The 27,887-nt window shown below is 39.7% G+C and overlaps 1 protein-coding gene across 17 annotated transcripts in view; it reads left to right on the top strand.

The window, feature by feature from the left end:
• The window catches only part of ARHGEF7 (Rho guanine nucleotide exchange factor 7), a 134,289-nt gene that overhangs the window by 85,217 nt on the left and 21,185 nt on the right, over positions 1 to 27,887 (top strand). For 16 of the 17 annotated variants that reach the window (XR_006742981.1, XR_006742982.1, XM_036459266.2 and 13 more), the window contains 10 exons: positions 1,345 to 1,439; positions 1,675 to 1,770; positions 6,199 to 6,321; positions 13,584 to 13,722; positions 14,682 to 14,741; positions 17,679 to 17,825; positions 20,240 to 20,326; positions 22,744 to 22,822; positions 23,019 to 23,158; positions 26,625 to 26,849. Coding sequence is in view for 15 of the 17 variants with exons in the window: in XM_036459266.2 (XP_036315159.1) it covers positions 1,345 to 1,439; positions 1,675 to 1,770; positions 6,199 to 6,321; positions 13,584 to 13,722; positions 14,682 to 14,741; positions 17,679 to 17,825; positions 20,240 to 20,326; positions 22,744 to 22,822; positions 23,019 to 23,158; positions 26,625 to 26,849 (1,191 nt within the window). In the remaining 2 variants the exon portion in view is untranslated. The remainder of the gene's footprint in view (positions 1 to 1,344; positions 1,440 to 1,674; positions 1,771 to 6,198; positions 6,322 to 13,583; positions 13,723 to 14,681; positions 14,742 to 17,678; positions 17,826 to 20,239; positions 20,327 to 22,743; positions 22,823 to 23,018; positions 23,159 to 26,624; positions 26,850 to 27,887) is intronic. The other variant, XM_036459269.2, reaches the window with a different exon arrangement.

The following is a 27,887-nucleotide window of genomic DNA, read 5'->3' on the forward strand; positions in this document are numbered from 1 at the left end:
TGATTCTCTTCAAATTAAATAGTGTAGTATGTAAGTTATTTAATCAGGTTTGCATTTACTCATGAGTGACTGTAGTCTCTCCTCAGAGTACACAAGGAAACAGTAGTGAACCGAATAATAATCCATTTATTAATTGACTTATTAATGCTGTAATCTTAAGTTTTTAGCATAAAGATTGCTTTTTTTCTTAAATGTTTAAACATATATTTTTATTATAAAAAACCAAGGGGAGAAAACTGAGTGTGTTTCAAAGCTTCATATTTTGTAAATTTTTTTGTGTGTGCTATGATTAATTTAGGATCATTTGTTAGTTTTAGAAAACATAACACATGTTAGTGTATATAATAGATCCTCAGAAAATACATGTAATATGATTTCCTGGTTAAAGAAGATGCTGGAATAAAAAGATAGTTGAGGAAGGGATTTCACTTTCTTTACTCATGTCAGGGCCCATAGGAGCCCTGACTCCTGCCCTTAGTCTGATAGCTGGAGAAGGCAGTGTCCTGTCAAAGAGATCTAGGTTCACATTCTAGCTCTGCTCTTCACTAGCTGTTTGATTTTGGATAAGTTGCTTAATCTCTCTCTACTTTGATTTTTTTCCTCTGTAAAAGGAAAAGGTTTTGTGATATTCTAAACAACTTCAGACTGTAGAGCACCCTGCTTAGTGCTGAGAATATAGATAGTAAGCCTTGGTAATTAGTCTCAGGCCAGCCTGCACATCCCTGCTCCACTTGTAGACCTCGGCGTCTTCTCTTGTCCAAAGAGGAGCCTTTGCTTTTGGTGATTACTATTGAAGAGAGCCTCATGCTTCAGTTAAACTGTTTTGCACTTTATATCTCAGTTTTGGGGAGTTACTAGTAAGTGATTTTTTGCTAAATTTGCTTCACTAATATAGGGTACCAGGAAACATTTTAACTTAAGAATTTGATTTATAATTAATCTGCTATCTTTAAAGTACAGACATACCTCATAGATTATTGTGAGTTCAGTTCCAGACCATCATAATAAAGCAAGTATTACAATAGTAAGTCCTAATGTTTTTACTGGCGGAGGAGGGTCTTGCCTTCAGTTTGTTAGATAAACACACCTGTGACTTGCAATAAAGATATACCTGTGTATAAATAAAGACATACCTGTGTCAAGTGTGCATGGCAGTAAGATAAAGTCAGTGGTATAGCTATGGTAATAGTAATTACGTGGATTTAGTTGTTAATCATAGGGATCTATGATATTAAACACATTAGTATTATATAGAAACAACAGTGTGAATTAAACAATGGTGATGAACTTTCAGAAACTTAGAAATTTTAATGTCAAGTAATATTTATTCATCATTTATTATAGGTGCTACAGAACATTTTGGAAACAGAAAATGAATACTCTAAAGAACTTCAGACTGTGCTTTCAACCTATCTACGGCCGTTGCAGACCAGTGAGAAGTAAGTTAGATGATCAATAGTGTTAATTGTAGAATAGTCATCACCTAAGGCTGTTTCCTTGTATTTTTAGAAAAGAGACGGTGAAGTCCTGGCACAGAATTTAGTGTACAGTTTGCCTTAGACATAGGCAATTTGTTTATTAGGTTAAGACTTTATTAGGACATCAGGATGGGAAAGGAGAGGACTATAAGTAAAACTGTTTATGTATTTTTACTGTTATTTTTCTTGGCTCTAGGTTAAGTTCAGCAAACACTTCATATTTAATGGGAAATTTAGAAGAAATATGTTCTTTCCAGCAAATGCTTGTACAGTCTTTAGAAGAATGCACCAAGTAAGTAAGATGCTAAAATTTACAAAATTCGGATTGGTATAAATGGTATTTAAAGGAACAAGTTTATCATAATTTGAGAATTTGCATTTTCAAAGACAGAAAATAGATTATTTGGAATATTTTAGGTATATTACCTTTTATACTTAAAGCTGCATTTTATCTAAATTTTATAGTAATGATTTCTGAAGGAGGGAATACACTGACTAGTCAGAGAAAGGAGAAGGATTTCGTGTGAGTGATATTTTTTAAGGTGGTAGGGAAAAGTGGGGGATGAATAACCTCTGAAGAGAGGAGGATGGCTTGTGAAAGAGTGTGGAAGGCACCAATGGCTTAGTTCCTTACATCCCGCCATGTGCTGCCTGGGGAGGCATGTGTGCACACACCCTTTGAAGGCCAAGTCTTCCCAGTGTCTTCTTTCAGCATGTGTTGTTCCTGGCCATCAGGAAGCTAAGAAATTGTAAAGTGTACATACATAATGTGAAGTTTGGAGGTATTAAAGGCTTGGTTTTGTCACTTTTCCAAGATTTTATGTTTTCGGGGGTAGGGGACAGGTGTGTCCGGATGATCAGACAGATTTTTTCTGACTATTTTATGTTCTTTGTTAACATGAGGCATTACAGGATATTAATGCTTGCTGGGTGTTGGATGACTTAAAGTCATAATGCACATGAAAAGTTTTGAGATTTTAATCCACAGGTGATATTTATGCTTATTTGTGGGCTGAGAAAGGAAAGTAACACATTTTATTTTTGCATCATCTTTATTTTTGTAGCCACTGGAAGAACCAGAAAACTTTTTCTCTTGGTTGGTATCTGCTTTTCCTTCCAGCTTTTTGTATGTGTCTTTCTCATTCTTGGAAGTGACCTGCCCTGGGTGCCAGGAGCTCTTTAAATGGGTAACAGTTTGTCATGCAGAAAGTAGGTTTGCTCTCTCAACTTTGGCTTCAAGGTTTCATAGAGGAACTTCATATTGGAAGGTGTGGTGAGGAAAGCTGAATGTCAGTGTAACCAGATCCTGGCTCTCAAACAGAAATTGACATTTTTTTCTTGTAATTGTTTGCAGCATTTTTGGTTTACATAAAATTACATTACTTACATGATCATAACTAGGGTAATGTTCCTTTTGGTAAATGAAGGTCATTTGGCAGCAGTGTGGGTTTTTTGTAAGAGGTCAGCCCTATTGTGTACAAAATGGAAGTAAGTGTTTGCTTCTCCTCCCACTGGCATGGGTAAAGTAGACTAAATTAATATTTATGCAGTACATTGGCAATACCTCTTGCAAGCCTCATGTAAACCTTGTGAAATAGAACAGATATACTGTCCTCACAGTATAGATTTAAAAACAGAAGTTCACCGTGGCAAAGGAAGGTTAATGGTGAATAGCACCAGATGTTAGATCGTGGTCCTTGAGTTTTGACTAAGAAAGAATTTGACTGAGCAAGAACTCAAATGGGTTATATAGAAAGTCACAGAGGAGGAAGAAGTGAGCCACTGGGCTGCATGGACTCATGGAACAAGATACAGAGGCAAAAAAATAAAATAAATAAAAATGGAGCTTAAGAGAAAGAAAGCAAAGGCTGTGCTTTGAGGGAACAAACGGGAGTGGGGAAGGATGAGCCTGCTCAGAGAGGGACAGCTTGTACTGGGTCCTTTGTCTTAAGGGGCGTTAGCGGTTTTCCAAAGACAGGAATTTAAAAGGGGAGGTCTTGAGAGGATCTCAGAATATTCATCAGCTTTCCAGGAATGTTCTTCCAGGGTCATGAGCTCTACTGATGGGTTGGCCCTAGGGATCATTAGTTCTTGCAGCTGGTCCTGATGTCAGCCATGGTGTTTGTTGCTTCCTCTGATTTTGCTGCTTTCCTGAGCCTGAAGCTGAAACAGCCGAGGCCTAGATGTTATCTTTAGTTGGACGAAAACTGCCTCTGTGGTCAGCAGACCGGAGACTTTGTTCCTAAGATTATTTGATGCAGTCAGAACCTCATCCTGGGGCTTAATGCTTAAGGGAGTGGTCATGCAAGGGCTTATATGGGAGTCGAATGAGGCTGTTCTCTGGCCCTCTTGTTCCTCTTCCAAGGGGGTCTACCACATTGATAGCAGCATGCTAGTGGAGAAAGGGTGGTGGCGAGTATAGTGAATTCTTGTGAAATTAAGTTGAATGAAGTCATAAAACTCTAGGGCCAGGCTCAGTGGGGCCAAAGAAAGAAAACCTTGTATAATGAAGTAATTGTTCATGTGTAAGCCATACTAACTTAATTTTAGTTGATGAAATATAAGAAATGAAAATCCATTGGCCTAGATTTTAGGTACGTTCTCCTTTGAATGTATCAACGGCTGTGTTGTTGCATCAGGTTGAAAGTGAAATCATAACAATATATGGCACAGCACTGAGCATTATTATGCAGTCTTAACAATTTAATCATTTTCATGTGCACATCTCCAACAATGTTCTTCCCTTGTTCATAAAACGTTGTCATTCGTTCATTGCAGTTACCTTTAACCCCCTCAGCTCAGCAGTTGGGGTTCCCTGCCAGAGCTCTCCACTCTGGAAGCCAGACTTTACTATTTCACTTTGCTCCTGAGTATGAACAGCACCTGCTCAAAAGCCAGTGTGTAGTAGTTTGAAAATAGGTGTGTCTTCAGTGTCTGGATCCTGGTAGAAAGCAGATGGTCCGATGTATCTTCTGGTGCAGCATCCTTGCTGTGTGTGTGACTGGTCTTTGGGTGATTTGGAAAGGATGCTTGCTGGCCTTGGCGCCTCCTCCTGGAGGGTGTGTGCTTTCTTCCTCTGTGGGCTGGCAGCAGTTGGTGAGGCATCATCTGCTGTCTTATATTTCTTTTATTTTTGTATTTGTTTATTTTACCCAAAAAAGTTGCAGTCACTTTTAAGGTAGAGAAGATTTCTTATTCTTTTTAACTGTCCCCAGTGTTTGAATTAATAATCGAAGTTTATTTGTTAGGTCAGTGATTATATTTTATAGATAGAACTGTGGCTAATTCCTTTAGGCCACAGTGTTTCCCAAACTTCTCTCATGATGAGAATCACCTGGTGGAGTTGTTAAAATATAGATTCCTGAATCCCAACTAAGAAGTGCTAAACTAGAATTTTTGGGAACATATAGGTAAAATTGTATACTTAAGCACTAGTTAAGTATATAATTTTACCTATATGTTTCTGCAGGCTGAAACTCTCTCTACTGAGCCAAACCGGCTAGGGCTTTAAACACACACACACACACACACACACACACACACACACACAAAACAAAAACAAAAAAAACCACAAAAAACAAAAACAAAAAACTACAAAGGCATAAGAAGTAATACAATCATCACCTCCCAGTTTAAGAACTAAAACATTACAAAAATAGTTCCCAGTGAAACCCTAACCCTAACATCCCTCTTTCTTTGAGAAGCCATTCCTATCTGGAATTGTGTCCTCATTTCCATAGACTTCTTTTACTAACTGTGTGTATATTTTGAAACACTATTTAGGTTTTGTTTTCTACATTTCGAAGTTTTATATGAATGTTGTTAGAAAACAAAATTCAACTGAGAACATTTAAAGATCTCATCAGCTTTATTAAGAGGCTCATAGAAAGGGCTACAACGTACTCAGCAACTAGAAGGGCTTTCCTACACTAGGTACTTACTAGTGGAGCCTCTAGCCATGCTGCCTGGTCTCAGGGTCTTCCTTGATTATCATCCTGCTGCCTTTCACCTCCTCTGTGTTGGACGCTGGTGTCTTCCTCTCTTGTTGCTGCAGTCTCTCATTTGCTAGGACTGTCCCAAGGAAAGAGTGCAGAGAGACAATTAGTCCATGCTCATACTAATTACGATACATGGAGGTAGAATTGTTGAAAGTTATTTCCATCCACTGTTTAAGGTTCAGTGTTATTGAGAAGTCCTGGGCCATTCTAATTCCTGATTCTTTTGTTTGAAACTTATGTTTCTCCCTCAAAGCCTTTAGTGTCTTTGTTTCTAGAATCCTGAACTTTGATGCTGATGCATATATTGGGTTTGGGTCCTGTTGGCAAACCCTGTTTGGGTTCTTTCATCGGCGGAATTTTATAATTCTCCTGTTTCATGCAAAATGTGAGGCTTCTTGAGATCTACTAGTATTTTCCTCACTGCCCAAAGAAGCCTGGACCTGGGGGTTTGTAGCTCTGCTGTGCACAGGTCCTGATATCTTGATGCTGGAGGAAAGGTTGGGTTTAGTTCACTGTTTTGTAGCAGAGCAGCTTTCAAGGTAGGTATTCTCCCTACTATATGCCTGCTTTGAACAGAAATGTTCTTGGATTTGGATAGTTTGCTTCCATGGAGGTGATTCACAAGGAGGTCTTCCTTGCTCAAAATAATCTGTTTGTTACTTAGCAATTTTCCTTCTGTCTGTAAAATTTAGGATTATTTCCTTTGTGTTGCATGTCTCCAGGTTGCCTGAAGCTCAGCAGAGAGTTGGAGGCTGCTTTTTAAATCTGATGCCACAAATGAAAACCTTGTACCTTTCATATTGTGCCAATCACCCATCTGCAGTGAATGTTCTCACGGAGCACAGGTGTGTTCACTTAGACTTCTTACATGAAGGGAAAAGTTTTCTTGGGGTACCCTTTAAAACAATATTAATATTCACTTGATTATTCAACAATAAAAATGTTAATTACCCCTTGAAATTTGTGTCTGAAAAGTACTGGTAAGAAATACTTTATTAGAATTTTTATAATGGGAAGGTTATTTTTAAAAGTTTCCTCTTCAGTCTAGAGCCCTTTGGACAATGATTTGAAGTTGCTGGTAAGTATTCTGGAATGTAGCTGCAAGCTAGATCAGGGTACCATATCAGTTTTCTCTAAGGCCATAAAACTGAAAGTGCATAAGACAATTAGATTTTCTGGTTGTTTTTTTTTTTTAAAAAAAAGTATCTTATTTAAAATCAGGGCTGGGTTTTATAGGTATATTGAACCTTAAATTGGAGACAACCAGCAACCTGAAACAAAATTAAACATGTGAAACAGAATGTACAGATTTTCTGCTAGATTGTTAAGACAAGGCCAGTCTATTTCCTGAGAATTGTAAGAAGACTGAGGAATGTTGCAGTCGTTAACAGATGTTAGCACAAGAGGCATAGATTTTTATTAAGCGTTTTAGAAAAATATTTATGGTGTCCGTTTTAAACCCTTCTAAGCTGGTGGTCCCAGGTCACCTCACATCTGTAAAAATGTCTATTTCATGGTGCTATTATAAGCATTAAGCAAAAAACATGTATAAACTGATCAGAAGTGAGTGAACATGATAAATGCCTGAAATGAAGCAGCAGTCTTTGACATGTTGATGAAGAGAGACTAGGATATATAGTGTCCAACAGAAACAACCCAAAGGAACCCAACCCCTACCCAATCAACACCTCACCCTCCCTCACCTTTCCAGGAGCGTGGGCTATGTTAGCACACACCTTTCTGAGACCATGAAACACGCATTCAGTTATGCTCTTGCTGTCTACTCCTGGGAATTAAAAATTAAATGAAATTTCTACAGAAATGAAATGCAAGGATTAAATTTGTGTTTCTGAAAAAAAAATTTTAATTTATATATTTTATTGACTTTTTACAGAGAGGAAAGGAGAGAGAGAGAGCTAGAAACGTCGATGAGAAACATCGACCAGCTGCCTCTTGCACACCCCCAACCGGGGATGTGCCTGCAACCAATGTACATACCCTTGACCGGAATCGAGCCTGGGACCCTTCAGTCTGCAGACCGACGCTCTACCACTGAGCCAAACCGGTTTCGGCTGTTTCTGAAAAATTTTAAAGGAATTATTGATGCAGTGATGGGGGAGTTAAATAGAAAGCAAATAGAATGTTAGGGCAAAATTATGATCTTTTATATCTTTGCTCTCCAAACTCTTTTTGTGGGGGAGTGCTCTAAGATTGGGTCAGAAGTTTGGTGGGAGTGAATAATTATAGGGAAAAAGTCTCACTAAATATTTTCCCGTTAAAGTGAAGATTTGCCCTAAGGAAGACATGTAAAGCAAATTTCAGACTGTTAAAGTTTCCTAAAATAACACTTTCAAGGAAATGCTTGCTGTTTATCCACTCTTCTGTACTATTACTTTAATGACCGTGTCATAGCTGAAATGTAAGTGTAGCACTTCCCCAAAATAACAGGGAAAGAATAGATACGTTTCTGAGTGGGGAAACTGTGCCTCCTCCATGCGGCTTGTCCCAGAGTTGGGAGGTGGGTGGAGTCGTGCTCTGTAGTGAGCCTCCGGAGAGGATGCAGCAGGATGCACTGCCTGTGTGCCCTCCTGAGGTCCCTGAGCAGCCAGAGTCCCCACTCTGTTCACAGGTCAGACTGCACTTCTGAAGCGTAAGTCCATGAATGGAGATGACGATCGCAGTTTGCTAATAGCTTCTGTTAGCGTTCACCACTTTTCATTCTGGAATCTTAACTTGTAACCTCTTTCCTATGTTTATGCCTGAGTATGTTTTTAAGGATTGATTTTAAGTGTAGTGTTTTGAGATTTTCAAGTCTTATTGGGTTAGTTTAAATTATGAGTGTGAATTTGTGAATACATTTACAGAACCACCAATTCTAGAATTATAGCTGATATATACCTTTTGCATTATCATACGATAGTAGACATCATGTATTCATGGTTGCCTATTTTGAATGAATTATGGGTTTCATAATTGAGTCTATAAAATGAGTTTTATTTTCCCCCAGCATTTTAATTGTTACTTTTTGCTTGACTACATGATAGCTCTCCTTATTTGTGTTCCTTTTGTTGCCTTCTTGCAGCCTACAGTGTCATTTCAGTAAATATAGAGGAGATTCACTGTATAAGGATTGCCCACATCAGTAGAAAGAGCCATTGTTTTGTTAAAATAGCTGTAATCAACTTTTATTTTATTACCGTATTTTTCGGACCATAAGACGCACTTTTTCCCCCCCAGAAGTGGGGGGAAAAAGTCTCTGCGTCTTATGGTCCAAATATAGCCTACACATATACTTACTTTAAAAAAAAAAGTTTTTTTACTTGCCCGGCTCTGTGTGGTCTCTGTGTGCTTGTCCGGCTCTAAAATGGTTCTAAATGCTGCTGTTTACTTTACAGGGTTGATTACATGTGTTTATGACTGTGATGTTGGGTTTTAATGCACATAAAATATTTTAGGACATTATTTGTTTCAGAATCTTTTTTTCTTCATTTCCCTTCTCTAAAAACTGGTGCGTCTTATGGTCCGGAGCGTCTTATGGTCCGAAAAATACGGTATACTAAATTAAAAAAAAATGTACCAGTGATTTATCAAGTTCTGTTTCTTAACTGCACATGTTCTGGCATTACAAAAAATGTATATTAAAAGATGTTACTTTTGCTTGCAAAAGTTCACTTACATTTTAAGTTGTAGGGTTGTTTTTTTGTTTTTGTGGGGGTGTGGGGTGATAAGGATAACATGCTTAATTTTATTCATATTTCTCTGCTATAACTAGTTATAAAATAAAAAATATAATTCTAAAATATCAAAAGTGACAGACTTTTCTGTGATTTTCCTCTAGTAGAAAGGCCATGCATGGACTGTATTTAAAGAAGGGGAAATATACTTCTAGTATCATAAAGTTTTAGTTTTATGCTTGGTCAATTGTTCAATTCTTAGAGAAATGGGTATAAAATATAAATTGCTCTTTCTAAACTCCATCATTTTACTCTACTCATGCTGTAGGGGTTGACAGAGTGAGTGATTTGAAGAGGAGCATTTCTGAGTAAGGATTTATGAGGAATGTGGGGAGGGCACATGAGTGTGGTGTGGTTAGAGGGGCCAGACCAGACACAGTGTGAAGCTCTTGGGTTCAGCAGTCCTGCTGGCAGTGAGGACAGGCAGTATTCTTCACTGGGAGTCCTCATCTGTAAACATGCATAATAATACTTGTGGCACAGGCCCAGAGATGCTTACGGGAATCATGCACAGAAGCATTTGCTCTGATGCCCAGCACAGAGTGCTAGTCCCATAGTGTCACTCCCTTCTGTCTGTCCTTTTTCCTCACTGTTCTGTCTGCAGCTCTCACTTCTGCCTGAGCTCAGCAGAGGGCTGGGGGAAGTGGGAGGAAGGCAGCAGGTTGAAGTCAGTCTTGGGGCACTCTTCACTTACCCACCTATCTGTTGTGGGAAAAGGCAAAATGATAAAACTGTGCAAACAAGTACTTCAGGATATTGCTCATAGCTTTTAAATCACTATGATCTTTGGGATGAACACTAGACTAATCACAACAAGGTTCTGAAATATCACTATTCCTGGATTCAGTAATCCTAGCTCTGTGGTTTTCCTGAGGAAAATCGTTCTTAGAAAGCACAGTTGTATGCACAGAGATACGGAATTGTGTGTTGGTTATAAAAGCTGGCACACACACAACCCTAGAAGTAGTTTGACAGCTCCTATGGTAACATTTTAAGTTGCATCAACATGATGTCTGTCATAATGGAAGAAAATTATCATGAAACCTTATTTCTTACAGAAATGAAAAATGTTTATTATATGTGTTAAGTTTTTATAGCTAGGATTATATTTTCACTTTTTTATAGAGTGCTTTGGTTTAATATATCCTAAATGTGTATATTTATTTAAATGTGTATAATTATTTTAAAAGTTCATATTAAAAACATGTATGTATAGATCAGATCGGTAGGTAGATAGCTGGCACTATTAACATTATTACTGTATTTTTTATGCAATCCAGGAATACACTCTTGATTTTATTGATTTACTAAACACTAGAGGCCCGGTGCATGAAATTTGTGTACCAGTGCGTGTCCCTCAGCTGAGCCTGCACCCTCTTTAATCTGGGATTCCTCGAGGGATGTCCAACTGCCTGTTTAGGTCCGATCCTTCTGGGATCAGGCCTAAATGAGCAGTTGGACATCCCTCTCACAATCCAGGACTGCTGGCTCCCAACTGCTTGCCTGCCTTCCTTCCTGATTGCCCCTGACTGCTTCTGCCTGTCAGCCTGATCACCCTCTAACCCAGTGGTCGTCAAGTCACGGCTCGTGAGCCACATGCAACTGTTTGGTCCCTTGAGTGTTCTAATGCTACTTCTTCAAAATAGACTTGCCCAGGCCAAAAACCAACTTCTGCACATGGGCCACGAAGTTTCAGTTCGCTCTACGTGTGCTCCTGCACGTGTTAATTTGTGGAAGAGCCACACTCAAGGGGCCAAAGAGCCACGTGTGGCTCACGAGCCATGATTTGCCAACCACTGCCCTAACCACTGATGGATGCCTAACTGCTCCACTGCAGGCTTGGTCACCCCTAATTGCCCTACCTTGCTGGCCTGGTCCCTCCCAACTGTCCTCCCCTGTTGGCCTGATCATCCCTAACAGCCCTTCCCTACAGGCCTGGTCCCCCCCTCCCCCCAACTACTCTCCCCTGCAGGCCTGTGTGTCCCCCCACCTCCAGCTGCCCTCCCTTGCAGGCCTGGTCTCTCCCAACTGTCCTCCCCTGCTGGCCTGATCACCCACAACTGCCCTCCCTTGCAGACCTGGTCCCTCCCAACTCTCCTCCCCTGCTGGCCTGATCGCCCATAACTGCCCTCCTTTGCAGGCCTGGTCCTTTCCAACTGCACTCCCCTGCTGGCCATCTTGTGTCCACATGAGGGCAGCCATCTTGTGTGTTGGAGTGATGGTCAATTTGCATATTATTAGGTAGGATTTTTATTGATTTTAGGGAGGAAGGGAGAGGGAGAGGGAAGTAGAAACATCAATGATGAGGGAGAATCATTGATTGTCTGCCTCCTTCACACCCCACACTGGGGATTGAGCCTGCAACCCCAGGATGTGTCCTGACTGGGAATGGAACCATAACCTCCTGGTTCATAGGTCAATGCTCAACCACTGAGCCACACCGACCGGGCTGCACTTTGATTTTAAATGCAATGTACCTTGCTTGCTTAACTGGGTCTTCCGAGTTTTCACAAACCTGAATTTAGATAGAAGTAGTCTTGTAAAGAGGTCTTACGTGCTTAAGCAAAGTAAGGCTAATTTCCTAGTGATTAATTAATTTGTCTTCAAGTTGATATTTGAAACCTTATATTTCTAAATTGGTTTAGTTGAGTAAGATGATTTCTCCTGTAGGTGCATCACTGCGGTCAGTTGAGGATGGGATAAGAGGTGGGGAGTACCAACTCTTGCTCTCACACCTCCTCACAATGAAGTCCTTTTAGGTTGAACCATAGGAAAGTATTATATTCACCACTTTTGAGCTGGCATTTTCAAATGACTTATCCTAAATTTTGTAAGGAGCCTTTGGAGTGGATACTGGTCCTAAGAAGTTTAGGCAGAGGACCAATTATACCTGGGTAGGGAGGGATGGAGGAAATGAGGCAGCAGCTGGGTCCCTGTGGTCAGATTCAGGTAACCTACATTGAGGACAAATGTGTTCAGTTATTCTTTTTTTAAAAAAATATATTTTATTGATTTTTTTACAGAGAGGAATAGAGAGTTAGAAACATCGATGAGAGAGAAGAGAGAGAGTCATTGATCAGCTGCCTCTTGCACACCCCCTACTGGGGATGTGCCCGCAACCAAGGTACATGCCTTTGACCAGTATCCAACCCGGGACCTTTCAGTCCGCAGGCTGACACTCTATCCACTGAGCCAAACCAGTTTCGACTGGTCAGTTATTCTTCAGCATTTTTATTTTATGGCTTCATTTATAATGCTCTTCCTAATAGGTGACATGGAAACTCAGAGTTCGTTCGCTCCCTTCTCTTCCCAGTGGGTGACCTGATCTGGTGCCTTCTTTTCTCCCAGCCTGTCTATCTCTCAGTTTCCCATGTCTGGAATGACATGTGCAGTAACGGTGAGGAACACAGATCCGGGTCCTCACATGGATCCTACACATCATTTGTCCTGCATTGGAGAGACAGAAATGCAGAGTTTCTGCCACTGATACGAGTCATAAATGTGTGAGTGACAGAGGTTGACTCCCTCTGCATTCCTCGCCATTCTGGGTCTCTAAACCCAGGGCTGCTGAGTTGGATGTCTGATTCAGTGTGTGTATGATTCTACAGGGCTCGGGGGCATTGTTGGTTGAAAAAGATACACGAATAATAAATAGTGAAGTTAATGGTGAAAGAGTACCGTAGTAAAATATTACAAACTTCTTTTTAAGCTTTTTAGATTCCTGAAGATATAGTCGTTTCCTTAACACTAAATGGGGACAACTTTCTTTGCATAATGTACAGATTAGATGAAATATTATGTGGAAATACTTTGAAAATTTAAAAACTTAAATAAATATTAATTATCTTATTGTGCATTCTGAAGGAAACACTTGTTGCTCTCACAAATGCTTTAAGTTGCAGTCGATGTTCAGGTCATGTTTGGCGGATTGATAAGCAACTGGAGTGTTAACATTCTGATTCAGGTTATTATAGTTTTAAAGCATTTTTCCCCTCTTACACTTTTTACCATCTTGAAGTTCCCATATAATTGGAATCTATTTTAGCTCGAAGACTGCACGCTTACATTTGACCCTTCTGTATGAAATTGGCTTGCTGAAATGACCTTTCTTGAGTAGAATTGCATAGATGACTACATGTATTCTATATTATGCACAATTGTTTTGATTCATAATGAGAGATGTAACATGAACCTTTTGAGGTTTCCTTTGGTGTTTTGAAATAACCAGCACATGTTTGGTTACAAAAGCTATAGTTTTAACAATATTAATGGTATACTGTTATATTTTTGCTAGAGGGTATAAGGGAGTGTCACCACAGTTAATTCTTAACAGCAGTGTCTTATTCTTTCATTGCTGGCGGCGTGTTGGCTAGTGAGGAGTTGGGAGAGTTCATGGAGATGAAAGGTGCCAACAGTCCGGGGATTCTCGTGTTGACCACTGGCCTCAGCAAACCATTCATGCGCCTGGATAAGTACCCCACTCTGCTCAAGGAGCTCGAGAGACACATGGAGGTACTGCTTATCACATGTTTGTCACTGGAATCCATTAGCCACTGTAAAAGAAATTATTAATGATTTATTTTGGAATCAACGAAGAGTTTACCAAATTTTTTTCAATTCAGTGTAATTTCCAAATTATTTTGTTAAGTATTAAATTTTTTCTCCTTTCCCCAGCTCCTTTATCTCCTTTTTCACCCACTGCTGCTGACAGAAAAAGTTTCGAAAGGTAGAAAATGCTAATAGCATTGAAGAGCCCTAGCAGGAACATAAACTACAATCATTAAATTATAAGTTGAGTAATATAATGTAAAAGCATCATTTAATTAAAGATACTATTTATCTTATTTCTGAAAAACAGGCTGTGAGCCTTGCAGAAGTTTGGGTTTGGTGAACTATTGGCTAGGGTTTGGTGTCAAGGGCAGGCCATCGGTCTTCTCCACAACTGCTTGCTGCTGCCAAAGCAGCAGATTCCAAGTGTTAGGAGTAGGTGTGGCTTGTGCTGTCTGCATTGACCGCAGCAGATGTTGCTCTCCTGACTCCAGCTCCAGCTCTTGGCTTCTCTCTTCCAAATGATTGTTTCCCTTAAGGCCACTGGCTCCATGATTCCCTTAAAGCACATGTGTCAAACACAAGGCCCGTGGGCCAAATCCGTCCCACCAGGCCTTGCAATGTGGCCCGCACCGCGCTGTCATCACTGCACTCCGCTGCATTTCGATCACAATGACAGTTTATGACTGTTCAGTAAACCATTTGGCCCGTGATTTAGGCTGGATTTTAGATTTTGGCCCCTTCTCTGATTGAGTTCGACACCCCTACCTTAAAGAATAAGAGGTGGCACTTTAATGCTGGGAAAAATAGGACATATTACAGGTTGAGAAGTATTGGAAGATTCAGTAGAGTCTATAGAGAATGTCTTTTTAAGAAAAAGCTTTTCATTATGAAAGCTAATGGTGTGTTTCTTTTACTCACAGGATTATCATCCGGATAGACAAGATATTCAAAAATCTATGACTGCCTTCAAAAACCTTTCAGTAAGTGATTAAGCATATTATGGAGTGTTTTTTCTTACATAGCATTATGGCAAATGAATGTAGAAAAATGTTTATCAGCTAAAAAAATTAGATGATAAAAAAAATTATCTGGAGAGAATCCAAGATGGCTGCTCGGGTAGGCACCTGGTCGCTGCCGCACGCAACAATTTCAATAAAATACAACTAAAATATAAAATGGACATTGCCCAGAACTACAGGAAAGTCGACTGACTGGAAATTCTACAACGAGAAGCAAGGAGAAAACCAGAAGGAAGCGCAGAGGAGCTGTAAAAGCCCAAGGTACGGAAACACGCAGTGCGCATGGAGAGGACGGAGCCGAAGAGGAGGGAGGCCGAGTGCCTGGCTGGCGGTCCCAAGCGGAAAGGAGATAAACACTCCGACTGTGCTGGGCCCCCAACTGCTCTGAACCCCCGTTCTAGGCCAGACCCCGGGGACCCAGACTCATCCAGAGAGAACTGGGCTGTGGGGCGGAACCTGGGGAAGCAGCGAAAGAAGGTCCAGGAGGCGCGCACACTGCGCGCAGAGAAGGGACGGTCGGCTGTGCCGTAGGACTGCCCTGGCGGGAAGGAGACAGGGGCTCCAGACTGCTCTGAACGCCATCTCCAACTCCACTTCCAACTGAACTGAACCCCAGTTTCGGGCCCATTGCGGGAGAGCCTACACTGTTTGGTAGCAGGCGAAAATCGAGGGCACCTTTCTCTCAGAGGCGCTTGCAACAAGTACTGAAGGACCCTGAGTCTCAGGAGTCGCATAGGGCGGGGCTGACAGAAGCCAAGGCTGTAGGCTCCACCCTGAAACTCAGCCCCATCAGAAAAGCTGCCTGCGAAAATGCCTAAACCAAATAGATCACAAACGAAAGAAATGGAAGACAAAAAGCGACTGGATATAGAGTTCAAAACCACACTTATAAGGTTTTTCAAGAGTTTCCTAGAAAAGGCCGATAAAATAAATGAGACCTATGAGGATATGAAAAGGGATCAACAAGAAATAAAGAATACATTGTCTGAAATAAAAAATATTATACAAAGTCCTAAAAACAATAGAAAATCGCAAGAATCAAGTCAAAGATTTGGAACATAAAGAGCCAGAAGACACTCCTCTGCAGAAGCTAGAAGGCAAGAGAATCCAGAAAATTGAAGATAATGTATGAAACCTCTGGGACAACTTCAAACGATCCAACATCAGAATCATGGGGGTCCCAGAAGATGAGAGAGAGCAAGATATCGAAAACATACTGAAAGAAATAGTGACAGAAAACTTCACCCACCTGGGGAAAGAATTGGACTTACAAGTCCAAGAAGCACACAGAACTCCAAATAAGAGGAATCCAAAGAGGACCACACCAAGACAAATCATAATTAAGATTCCAAGAGCAAAGGACAAAGAATATTAAAAGCAGCAAGAGCTAAGCAGGAGGTTATCTATAAAGGAGCACCTATACGATTGTCAGCTGATTTCTCAACAGAAACCATGCAGGCCAGATAGGAATGGCAAGAAATATTCAAGGTGATGAATAGCAAGAACCTACAGCCAAAAATACTCTATCCAGCAAAGCTATCACTCAGAATCGAAGGTCAGATAAAGAGCTTCACTAATAAAAAAAAGCTAAAGGAGTTCATCACCACCAAACCAGAATTATATGAATTGCTGAAGGGGGTTCTTTCAGAAGAGAAAGTAAATAAAGATAAAAATTATGAACAACAAATATGTAACTATCAAGTGAATCTAAAAACCATGGAAATTAAAAAAAAATCTGATGAACTATATTAACTGTTGAACATAATAGAATCAGAGGTATGGAAGGGGAGTGAACTGACGATTCTTGGGGAAAAGGGGAGAGGGGAATGTGGGAAGAGACTGAACATAAACTGCACCTATGGATGAGGACAATGGCGGGTAGGGAAAGGGCAGATGGTGGGGTGGGAAGGGGGGGAAAGGAACACTTGTAATAATATGAACAATCAAAATTTATTTAAAAAAAAATGTACTAAGCACTGTGCTAGGAGCTGGGAGGGGAGTCAGCATAAAGAAGGCAATGAAATAAACTATGTAATAGTGGTAAAAAAAAAAAAAAAAAAAAATTATCTGTGTTGCCAAAACCGGTTTGGCTCAGTGGAGAGAGCGCCAGCCTGAGGACTGAAGGGTCCCAGGTTCAATGCCAGTCAAGGGCATGTATAATACTTTGGTTGCAGGCACATCCCCAGTAGGGGGTATGCAAGAGGTAGCTCATCGATGATTCTCTCTCCTCGATGTTTCTAACTCTCTATCCCTCTCTCTTCTCTCTGTAAAAAAATCAATAAAATGTATTTTAAAAAAGTTACATGTGAAGTATAATTAAGGTTTACTCTGGTAAAATAAAAATGAACACACATAGTAGTTATTCCATGGCTGATAAATTGGAGACTAGAACAATGAAATAATTGTTTAAACGTTTTAAAGGCTCCACATAATTGATGCATTAGCTACCTGAAATTGACTTACACGTTTTAGCCTCCATCCAGTCATTGTCTTTAGTGATAGAGTAGGAAATGAAATACTGGTTGTTCTATTTTGTTTTTTGTCTACTGTCTTACTGACTGTGTTTCTGAGATACACACCTTTTTTATAGCATAAATGATACTTATTTTTCCCCCTCTTAGTCTTCTATGTTGGCAAATATTAATAAAATCAGAAAATGTTTTTCTTGTCCAGTCTTCATTTTTGCTTCTATAAGTGCCAAAACATGCTATATTTTTCTAAAACAGTGTTTCTTATTTCAAAGGTTTGCCTTTCTGGACTTGATTCCATGCTTGTGAATTAAACACATTGTTCAGTAGATTACCTGTCTTAAGAAGAAGTAAGATACAAAGCAGTATGGCCAAAACTTACAATTCTGGAAGTTTGTGTCTTTTAATAGTGTTTTACTGTGTCTTCTAGGCCCAGTGTCAAGATGTACGGAAAAGGAAAGAGCTGGAGTTGCAGATCCTGAACGAAGCCATCCGGAGCTGGGAGGGAGATGACATTAAGACCCTGGGCAATGTCATTTACATGTCCCAGGTCATGATTCAGTGTGCCGGAAGTGAGGTACTGTCATGCAAGTGTGCAGAGAGTGGATGGGAACAGGTGGAAGAAACACATGCCACGGAAGGGACACACCAGCCCTGTGCTGTTGGACTTGGTTCTTATTCTAGTTTCTTGGTTGTTTTCCCTGAAATCATTAAAATGCCTCAGATAAAAATTAAGAGTTGAACATAATTTGCATTAAAAGCTATTTATGTTTTATAAATGCTTTTTAAGTTTTCTTGGTGACAGTCAAGATTATACTTTAGAATGTTATGTTTTGATGATTGTGTAATACAGTATTTTAAACGACTACCAAATGATGACAACATTTTAATAGGACTCCTAGCTTGTAAAAATAAAAAGTCTGTCTACTTTTTGTCTTTGCCAAATATAAAATTGGTTTCCAGTATGTTAGCAGGGCTTAGCTGGCTATGGACTACTTGACCAGTTAAGATGCAGCCAAGAGCAGTTATGATCAAAGTCTGTATCAATGTCAACTAAGACATGGTGTCCAGAGAGGATTTTCGATGCCTCGTTAGTAGTCCAGTTTGGCAAATGTCTGCCATAGAGAAATATGTGCTTTTGGCCATGGACTTCTTACCAACACTGCCATTCCAGGAAATGTACTGCTTTCTATGGTTAGATCATTATACTTTTCTGTTATCTAATACTACCGTATTTTTCGGACCATAAGACGAACTTTTTCCCCCCCAGAAGTGGGGGGAAAAAGTCCCTGCGTCTTATGGTCCAAATATAGCCTACAAATATACTTTAAAAAAAAAAGTTTTTTTACTTGCCCAGCTCTGTGTGGTCTCTGTGTGCTTGCCCGGCTCTAAAATGGTTCTAAATGCTGCTGTTTACTTTACAGGGTTGATTACTTGTGTTTATGACTGTGATGTTGGGTTTTAATGCACATAAAATATTTTAGGACACTATTTGTTTCAGAATCTTTTTTTCTTCATTTCCCTTCTCTAAAAACTGGTGCGTCTTATGGTCCGAAAAATACGGTAAATTGGCATTTGCTTATGGGAATCACAGTTATCTTACAGGTTTGGTTTAAGTGAGAGATGATACCAGATCCTTGTGCTATCCCCACACAGTGAAAATGGAGCAGTTTGTGTTTCAGTATTCACAAGTTACATGTTCATTGGATCACCAAGCTAGTATCTCTTTATGAATTCTATTCTACCTTTGTAAAAAATTACCCTCATGATCAAAATATGCTAACTACCCGTTTCTAACGTGGAATTCTTAGGACAGTAAGAAAAGTGGAACTTGTACTCACAAGGCACATTCCTTCCTGCCTATGAAATTCGAAAATGATATCAGCTCACTAGGTGTTAATTTGGGTATCATAAGAAATCATGACTTTATAATAGACTACAATGATTAAAAAACAAACAAAAAAAACCCCTCAATTCTTAATTCTTGTTTTTTAGTTACGCACTTTTAAATTTTACTTTAAAAATCTATAGAAACATTTCTCAGTGTTTTCTTTATAATATTAGAACTAGAAAACATTCACTCAAAAAAAAAAAAGATTTAAAGTTATATTGATGACTGAAAAGATAATAATATCCCTCTTTCCCTCCTTTTATTCCACTTTCTGTAAAAACCAATGGAAAAAAAATCCTCCCGTGAGGATTAACAAAAAAAGGAAATAGAAAAAGGAGGGGAATATAATTAAGTACTTTTCAAAAACTTTTTTAGAATATAGAATGTCTTTTTCAAGGCACTTTACATGTGGCTGGTGTTCTGAAGTCTACTTGGTGACACTGCTTCCTCCTAGCTTTTCGCTTTTGTGGGCAGTGGTTAGAAGGCAACTTGTGACAAAGGCTGTCTGCACATTTCTTGTGTGTCTCCTTTTAGGTCCTGGGAATTTTGGTCCTTTAGTTGTGGTCTCTGGGGCTTTTACTTACCTTATGGAAGTGAATGATTTTTAACACATAAATAATGCTTTTAAGCCTTTCATGTACACTAGAATAAGTTTATGTGATGAATGCAAACAACATTAAATTGATATATCAGGAGTTCTAGGCAAGTGCCAGCAATTATTAATAGATGAAAATTGATTTTAACGTTTTATTTTACCCACTTTTTAGTATGAGGGATCCACCTATTTCCCCCCCCCCCCCCCAACTAAAGTTTTACAAGTTCTTTTGTTGGTTTTTTCCTCAATCACAAAAATAAAACTTTAGACTAATTAAAAAGAGTTAATGGCAGAGCTAGATCCCTTAATCAAATTTTAAAAAAAGATGTTACATGGGCTTCTTGTGAGTCTAATAATGATTCTAATTTTGTTTCCATTTAATTTACCTAATTTGGTAGAAATATCTAAATGGAAAATACAATATAATGTTTCAGAAGATTTAATTTAAATATTTGTTCTCACTTCTGTAAATATATTTTTGAATTTGTTTATTCTTTTATATTAGGAAAAGAATGAAAGATATCTTCTACTCTTCCCAAATATTTTGCTAATGTTGTCTGCCAGTCCCAGGATGAGTGGTTTTATCTATCAGGTAAAACACTTTTTAAATTTATTTTTTTACTGTGTATCTGAGAATCATTTTCAGGCATATTTTGAATATTTTCCTTAAATTTTTCCTTAAATAGTAGCTGTTCCTATTTATGTGTTGTGTGTAGTGTTATGTGTATAGTGTTACACATTCAAATATCTGCATACATCTCCTGTCTGTGTAAAACATCCTGGTATTAATCCTAAGCAAAAAAAAAAAAAAGGAAACAAATGAAACCTACAGAACTATCTCTAAGGACACAGATCCTGAGGTACAAGATAAGTTGATAAAGCAAATCTATATGGACAAACCCAGAAAAACAATACCTCTTGATTTGTAAGTCTGTTTCTGAGCAGATGTTGAGATATAGCAGCTACTTGGGTTCCCTCAAACTGGCAGCTCCTGCTTTGTTAGGCAAACCTGATAAACATAAAGCAGAGTCCTTTCTTGTCAGCTCTCTCTGGCTTCATGTTTCATACATGAGACTGAGGTGGGGCCCTCCTCTGACCTGAGGAAGCAGAAGTTTCCCTTTGGGTCAGGCCAGGCCCCTATGGATGACCAGGCTGGTGAGTTGGCTCTGGATGTTGGCATTGATGTGTCACGGAGACCTCACGCCACATGTAGTACCTGTTTTCCCACTCTGCACAGTTTCCTGGGAGGTGTCCCTCTCTGAGAGCTGTGACCTATGTATTGTGAATATTTATTTCTGGCTTTGAGAGTCATTAAAAAGCATTAAATCTAGCAGTAACTGGAACATTCTGTTTCTTGCTGTTGATTTACTAGGTTAAAAGCAGTCTCACAGCTTTATTTCTGTAGGATTTCTCAAAGCTACTAATACACTTATGTGCATTATGAATCTTGGAAAGGAGTATGCAGTATGCAGCATTTTTCAAATTCATCTGACCCTAGGAGGACCAAGTGCTGGTTAATGTCACCTACCAAACGTCAGGACAGGCTTTCTCCGTGGACTGGATCGTTCTAGTTGTATGAGCTGTAGGAGGATGTTTGGCAGCACTTCTGCCTGCTTCCCTATAGGTATCAGGAGCACCCACATCTCTGTGACTTCGCGGGTGTCCTCTGCAGGACAGCCCTTCCTTCCCCCAAACCTTGCTGAATACTACTTTCGGAGGTGCTGAGAGAGTCCTTCACAGGACTTGACCCCAGACACTGGTAGATTTTTTCTAAAAACTTGGTTGATCACCAGGTACCATAGTATATCCATGGAGACGATTGGTCTACACCAGCCCATGTACTTAACTCCATGTGCTATGACCAGTTAGGCTACCCAGGCAAGAAAGGTGGTCATTGACCATACAGCCACAACACAGTCATTGGATCAATAAAACATGGTAACTTTTTGTGTATTAATCCTGTAAACCAAAAGTGAAAATAAGTGGTGTGGGCTGTTTGAACCCATGATGTCTTAAGGATGGACCGTTTTTTTGTTTTTGTATTTGTTTTTTTGTCAGGACCAAGTTTCAAGCACCTTTTGGTTGAACCAGATGTCTCGGTGACGTTTTGGATGGGACCAAATGTCCTGCCTGGCTATTTGCAGTCCTTTTCTGGTGTCTCTCCAGTAGCATTTTCTGTTCCCAAGTCCTCCTTTTTCTTTTTCTTTCTTTTTTTTAAACATATTTTATTGATTTTTTACAAAGAGGAAGAGATAGGGATAGAGAGTTAGAAACATCGATGGGAGAGAAACATCGATCAGCTGCCTCTTGCACACCCCCTTCTGGGGATGTGCCCACAACCAAGGTACATACATGCCCTTGACCGGAATCGAACCTGGGACCTTTCAGTCTACAGGCTGATGCTCTGTCCACTGAGCCAAACTGGTTTTGGCTCCAAGTCCTTCATTTTCAAAATGGTCAGGTTGGCTGCTGTTTTCTGCATTTTGTGCAGTGCTCCGTACAGCTGTTTGCTTCCTGTCTGGTGGACAATCAAGTTTAACTTGTACAATTCCTCCCCAATTTCCCCCTATTTTGCCTTCAAACATGAAATTTTCTCTACATTTCTTTATGAGGCAAATCTGTGCTTCCTTTCCATAAACATGTCATTTAACATAGTTACCATAGACTCTAATGTGTTTTTTTAATCATAATATGTAGTGTTTTTGTGTCCTCATATTTATGTTTAGAGTAACTCATCAGTTGGAATTTATTTGTGTTCTATTTTGCTCGTCTGTACCTTTATGTTGGGGCTCAGTTTGTTGATTATAGTATTATGATTACTTATTTGAGATAGAGTTAGAGTCTTTTTTATGTTATACATATGCTTCTGGTACAAACAAAGACAGCTTTTGTGGTTTACAAATGCAGTTACTCTGCCATTTCTAAAATTATTTAGTATTTAATAACGGTACCTTCTTTACTAGAAAAGCACTAATTGTGTCTTTTTTTGTCGGGGGGGCTCTTTTTTAGGGAAAGCTACCAACGACAGGAATGACAATCACAAAGATTGAGGACAGTGAAAATCATAGAAATGCATTTGAAATATCAGGTGATAGGCAAAAACTTTGTGGATGCTATTTGTCATGGTGATGAGAGGCAGCTTACCATCTGTGTGCAGATTCTTGCTTGATTATTTCAGAGGGCTGTGTTTAACGCTGTTGAATTAAACTCTGGGTGTGTGTATGTGTATGTGTGTGCTTTCTACCAATTTTGCAATTTCAGCCCGTTTTTCTCATTTCTTCTAGGGAGCATGATTGAGCGGATATTAGTGTCATGCAACAACCAGCAGGATCTCCATGAATGGGTGGACCATCTACAGAAGCAAACGAAAGTCACATCTGTCAGCAATCCCCCCATTAAGCCTCATTCTGTGCCGTCTCATACTGTAAGGACCCCATACTTCTGCCTCCAAACTCAAAGGGTCAGCTTTTAGTTGAGTTGTTAGCAAGTGGTCAAGTAATTTAAAGCATTATCAATATCTGGATCAAGAATGCATAGTACTTGCCTTCTACTTCTCTGCAAACATTTGCTTATTTCCACTGAGTAGTGAATGGCTTCACAGTGATCACACTTGTGAAACAGCCCTAGGTTGTGCTTTGTCACATACAGTCAGTGGCACGGGCAGGAGTCTGCTGCCGTGCTCAGAGGAGCCTCAGAGAGTAAGGTACTGGGGTTTTCAACTGAAACTTGAAGACTGTGATTTTTCTGAGAACTTTAACTGTATTTATTTTATTTCATCAAAAAATAAATATTTATGATGATGAAAAGGACCAGATTCATGTTGAAGGCATTAAAATGTAATTTTTGACTCATTATTTTGATTTTAAGAAATCCTCTTCTACTTAGAAAAGCTCAACAGCTCAGCTTGTTGGTTTTTTAGATATGTGTAAACCTTTCAAAATAGATCAGTACCGAAGTGTCATTTATTTATTTATCTATTTATTTATCTATTTTTTAAAATATATTTTATTGATTTTTTTTTTTTTTTTTTTTACAAACAGGAAGGGAGAGAGGGAGAGAGAGTTAGAAACATCTATCAGCTGCCCCCTGCACACCCCCCACTGGGGATGTGCCCACAACCAAGGTACATGCCGTTGACTGTAATCAAACCTGGGACCCTTGAGTCTTCAGGCCGACACTCTATCCATTGAGCCAAAGTGTCACTTTTAAAAACTTTATTGCTGTGTTTTTCCCCCCCACTTAAGATATTGCATCATTTGTCATCACACCTTTTTACAAATGACTTATGATTACATAACATTTCCAGTTGTAGGTTTCTCTCATATCCTTAGATTGTTATGATCTTTGTCAGGACGTTTCCTCCCATGTTGTTCACTTCTGCATTCATTAACCTTGGCATTAAAGGTTTAGCTCAGGAAGGGTGGCTGTAACATAGCATTCTGGTCATGGTATTAACATCTTACTCGAAATCTCTCAACAGTTTGGAGGCTAAAACTGCTCATTTGCTTTAGCTGATATGTCATTTTGAATGACTCTGCCATTTATAACTTCTCCAAACTTTAAAAAATACTAAAATGCTTAGGTTTCATGGTACTAAATTTATTCCAAAGGCATGTATGTATGTGTGTGTTTAAGTCCCCACTCTATGCATGGTGCTGTTCCTCACATACAGGCTTTTGAAATTTGTCTTCTTAGGGAGCTTATTTTTGGGGAATTGTGTGTTCTCCCTGTGTTCTGTCCATATCTAGCTTGAATAATATTCTAATTTTAACACAAAGCATGCCTCTTGACTTTTTGAGGAAGGAGAAGCACCACCAAATATTACTTACTACATTATTTCTAGAAGGGATGTTTTTTGCATAATTTTATTATTTAGTGAATTATTGTTTGAAGAAAATGTATAGTAGTTGTGTAACAAATGACAAGCACTGATGCACACACCAGGACAGGCCTGTGGTTTCTGCAGAAAGTTTGTTTTTCTGTTCTTAAATATGGTGACATCAGCTAGAGCCAGGGTTTTCTTATTTTAAACATGTATTTCAAATATTGTTCAGCTTTTTTTTTTTTTTTTTTTTTTTTAAAGAAATTTAAAAAAATATATATTTTCTAGCCAAAACTGGTTTGGCTCAGTGGATAGAGCATTGTCCTGCAGACTGTAGGTCCCGGGTTTGATTCAGGTCAAGGGCATGTACCTTGGTTGTGGGCATATCTCCAGTGAGGGGTGTGCAGGAGACAGCTGATCCGATGTTTCTCTCTCACCTGTGTTTCTAACTCTATCCCTCTCTCTTCCTGTCTGTAAAAAATCAATAAAATATATTTTTTAAAAATATATATTTTTTCTATTGATTTTGGAGAGGAAGGGAGAGAGGGAGAACAACATCAGTGATGAGAGAGAATCATTGATCAGCTGCCTCTTATATGCCCCCCCACTGGAGATCGAGCCCTCAATGCAGGCATGTGCCCTTGGCCAGAATCGAACCTGAGATTCTTTAGTCCGCTGGCCTTTGCTGTATCCACTGAGCCAAACCAGCTAGGGCTAAAAAAAATATTTTTATTGATTTCAGAGAGGAAGGGAGCAGAGGATGTGGGGGGAGGGTGGAGAGAAAAAAAAACATCAGTGATGAGAAAGCATCATTGATTGGCTGTCTCCTGTATACACCTATTGGGGATCAAGCCTGTAACGGGGCATGTGCCCTGATCTGGAATCCAACTGTGACCTCTTGCTTGGTTCCTGGGTCGATGCTAACCACTGACTCACACAGGCTAGGCTTGTTGAACTTTCTAATAATGGCTTCACTCAGGTTTCCAGATCACAGAACCACTCAGCTCTTGCTCCTGTTAAGCATATCTATTGCTTTGGGTTAATTTGAGGTCATGGGCTAATTTTGAATTAATTTATTTAACATTTTCTCATTTAATTGTCCTGTGATGGGTGTTCCAGTAATATAAACCCCAGTGATCATGTCTTCTGAGAAATTGATTAAAGTTAATAAAATAATTTGTTTTACTCCAATGAGTGTCAACTTTTCCCTATAAAAAAACCAGGAAGTAAATATTTTTAGCATTACAGGCAATATGATCTCTGTAACACAATAACAGCTATCAACAGAGGTGGGCCTGGCTGTGCCACTCTTGCGTTAAACAAAACCTGGGGTCAGGTCCTAGTTTCGCCCACTCCTAAATCACAGGCACTGAATAACAGCTGACTGGGGAGGATTACCCTCTCCATAATCTTGCTCCTAGTGAGGTACACCCTGTTCTTTTATAAAATTCTGATATATATAGCCTTAACCAGTTTGGCTCAGTGGATTGAGCGTTGGCCTGCAGACTCAAGGATCCCGGCCAACTCAAGGTTCGAACTCAAGGTTCGATTCCGGTCAAGGGCATGTACCTTGGTTGCGGGCACATCCCCAGTAGGGGATGTGCAGGAAGCAGTTGATCGATGTTTCTCTCTCATCGATGTTTCTAGCTCTCTCTCCCTCTCCCTTCCTCTCTGTGTAAAAAAAAAAAAAAAAAAAAATCAAAATATTAATAATAATAAAAATAAAAAAAATAATAAAATTTTGATATATATATATATATATATTAAATGAAATACTTTTTTGCAAATGTTAATCCATGGCAAATAAAGGTGGTGATGGAGTGTTGTCTGGGTCTTAGGTCCCCAACATCCTGCTGCCTCCTAACCCAGGTTTGGCCACAGCCTGAAGCAGAATCTTTGGGGCATCGCAGAGTCTAACTGCTTGGAGAAATGATAATCAGGGTGGGGGAGGAGGTTATTTCATTGGGTGCATTTTTAAAAATTAGCGGAACTAAGTGTATTTAATTGAGGTTTCTTTGATGGTGAATGTTCTTTTTTTGCTTTTTCTTGTTCTTTTTTCCTTGGGTAGCTCCCCACCCATTCAATCACCCCATCCAGCAAGCATGCAGACAGCAAGTCGGTGCCACTGACGCCTGCCTACCATACACTGCCCCACCCCTCCCACCATGGCACCCCACACACGACCATCAACTGGGGGCCCCTGGAGCCTCCGAAGACCTCGAAGCCATGGAGTCTGAGCTGTCTGCGACCTGCACCTCCCCTCCGGCCCTCAGCTGCTCTCTGCTACAAGGAGGTGAGGTCTGAGTGAAAATGAGCATGACCTGACATTTGGACGTGTCAGGTTGGTTGTGCTGTGCTTCATTCCAGTAAATTCAGAAATAATGGAAAATCACGAATTTCTGCCTCTGAAGGGTCTGCCTTTCCTTTTTTTGTCATTTCCTTCTGTTTAGTGGCCGGGGAGGCTGTGGAGACCCCAATGGGGGTGGGTGGGTTAGTGCAACATTGGCCCTCTCTGTGCCCTGCATTGCCTTTTCTGTGCTCACCATGGTCCTACCTTGAGGAATCAGAAGCTTCCATGGGCTTCCTCTGGGCCTCTAGCTGAGTCTGAAATGACTTTCGTGATGGGGCTCAATGTTTCTGCGTGCTCTTCTGTTGTGCCTTTCTCAGGATCCTTTTCCAAGTTTGAGATCTTGCCCAGGAACCCTACATTTACAAATAAAAAATGAAAGTTAAGACAGCTTTTCTCTTTGTGTAAGAGGTCATCATGCACGTTGCTTTTTTCCTTTTTAATCCAGTATTTTGTACAGTTAAAATATGATTCCCAGCCATAAATGTTAACAGTTTCCTGCACTTTCATGTTAGGTTTTTATTCAATAAACCTGCTTTGATGAGGAAAAGAAAGGTCTTGAGAATTGCATTCCAAGAAGGGTTAGCACTCGAGGAAGCTAGATAATTGAAATGATGAGAGTTGGTTATCATGAGTGTGAGCAGCGTGAATGAGTATGGTTATCATGAGCATGAGCTTGGGTGTGAGTTGGCAGTATGGTCATCGTGAATGTGGATATGGTTACTGTGAGTGTGAGTGTCGTTACTCTGAGGGAGAGTATGTGATTATGAGTGTCCGTGTGGTTGTAACGAGCATGAGTGTAGGTGAGGATGGTGAGTAGGGGCGTGAGTGTGGTTATTGTATTAGCCTGAGTATGAGTACGGATAGAGTGTGAGGATGCGTGTATTATGTGAGCATGTGACTATGGTTATTCTGAGTGAGTGTGTTATCACTGTTGTGATTATCATTAGTGTGAGTGTGAATGTGAGTGTGAGCGTGGTGAAA

The sequence above is a fragment of the Pipistrellus kuhlii genome, unplaced genomic scaffold (genome assembly GCF_014108245.1).
Source record: "Pipistrellus kuhlii isolate mPipKuh1 unplaced genomic scaffold, mPipKuh1.p scaffold_m20_p_3, whole genome shotgun sequence".
NCBI classification, from domain to species: domain Eukaryota; kingdom Metazoa; phylum Chordata; class Mammalia; order Chiroptera; family Vespertilionidae; genus Pipistrellus; species Pipistrellus kuhlii.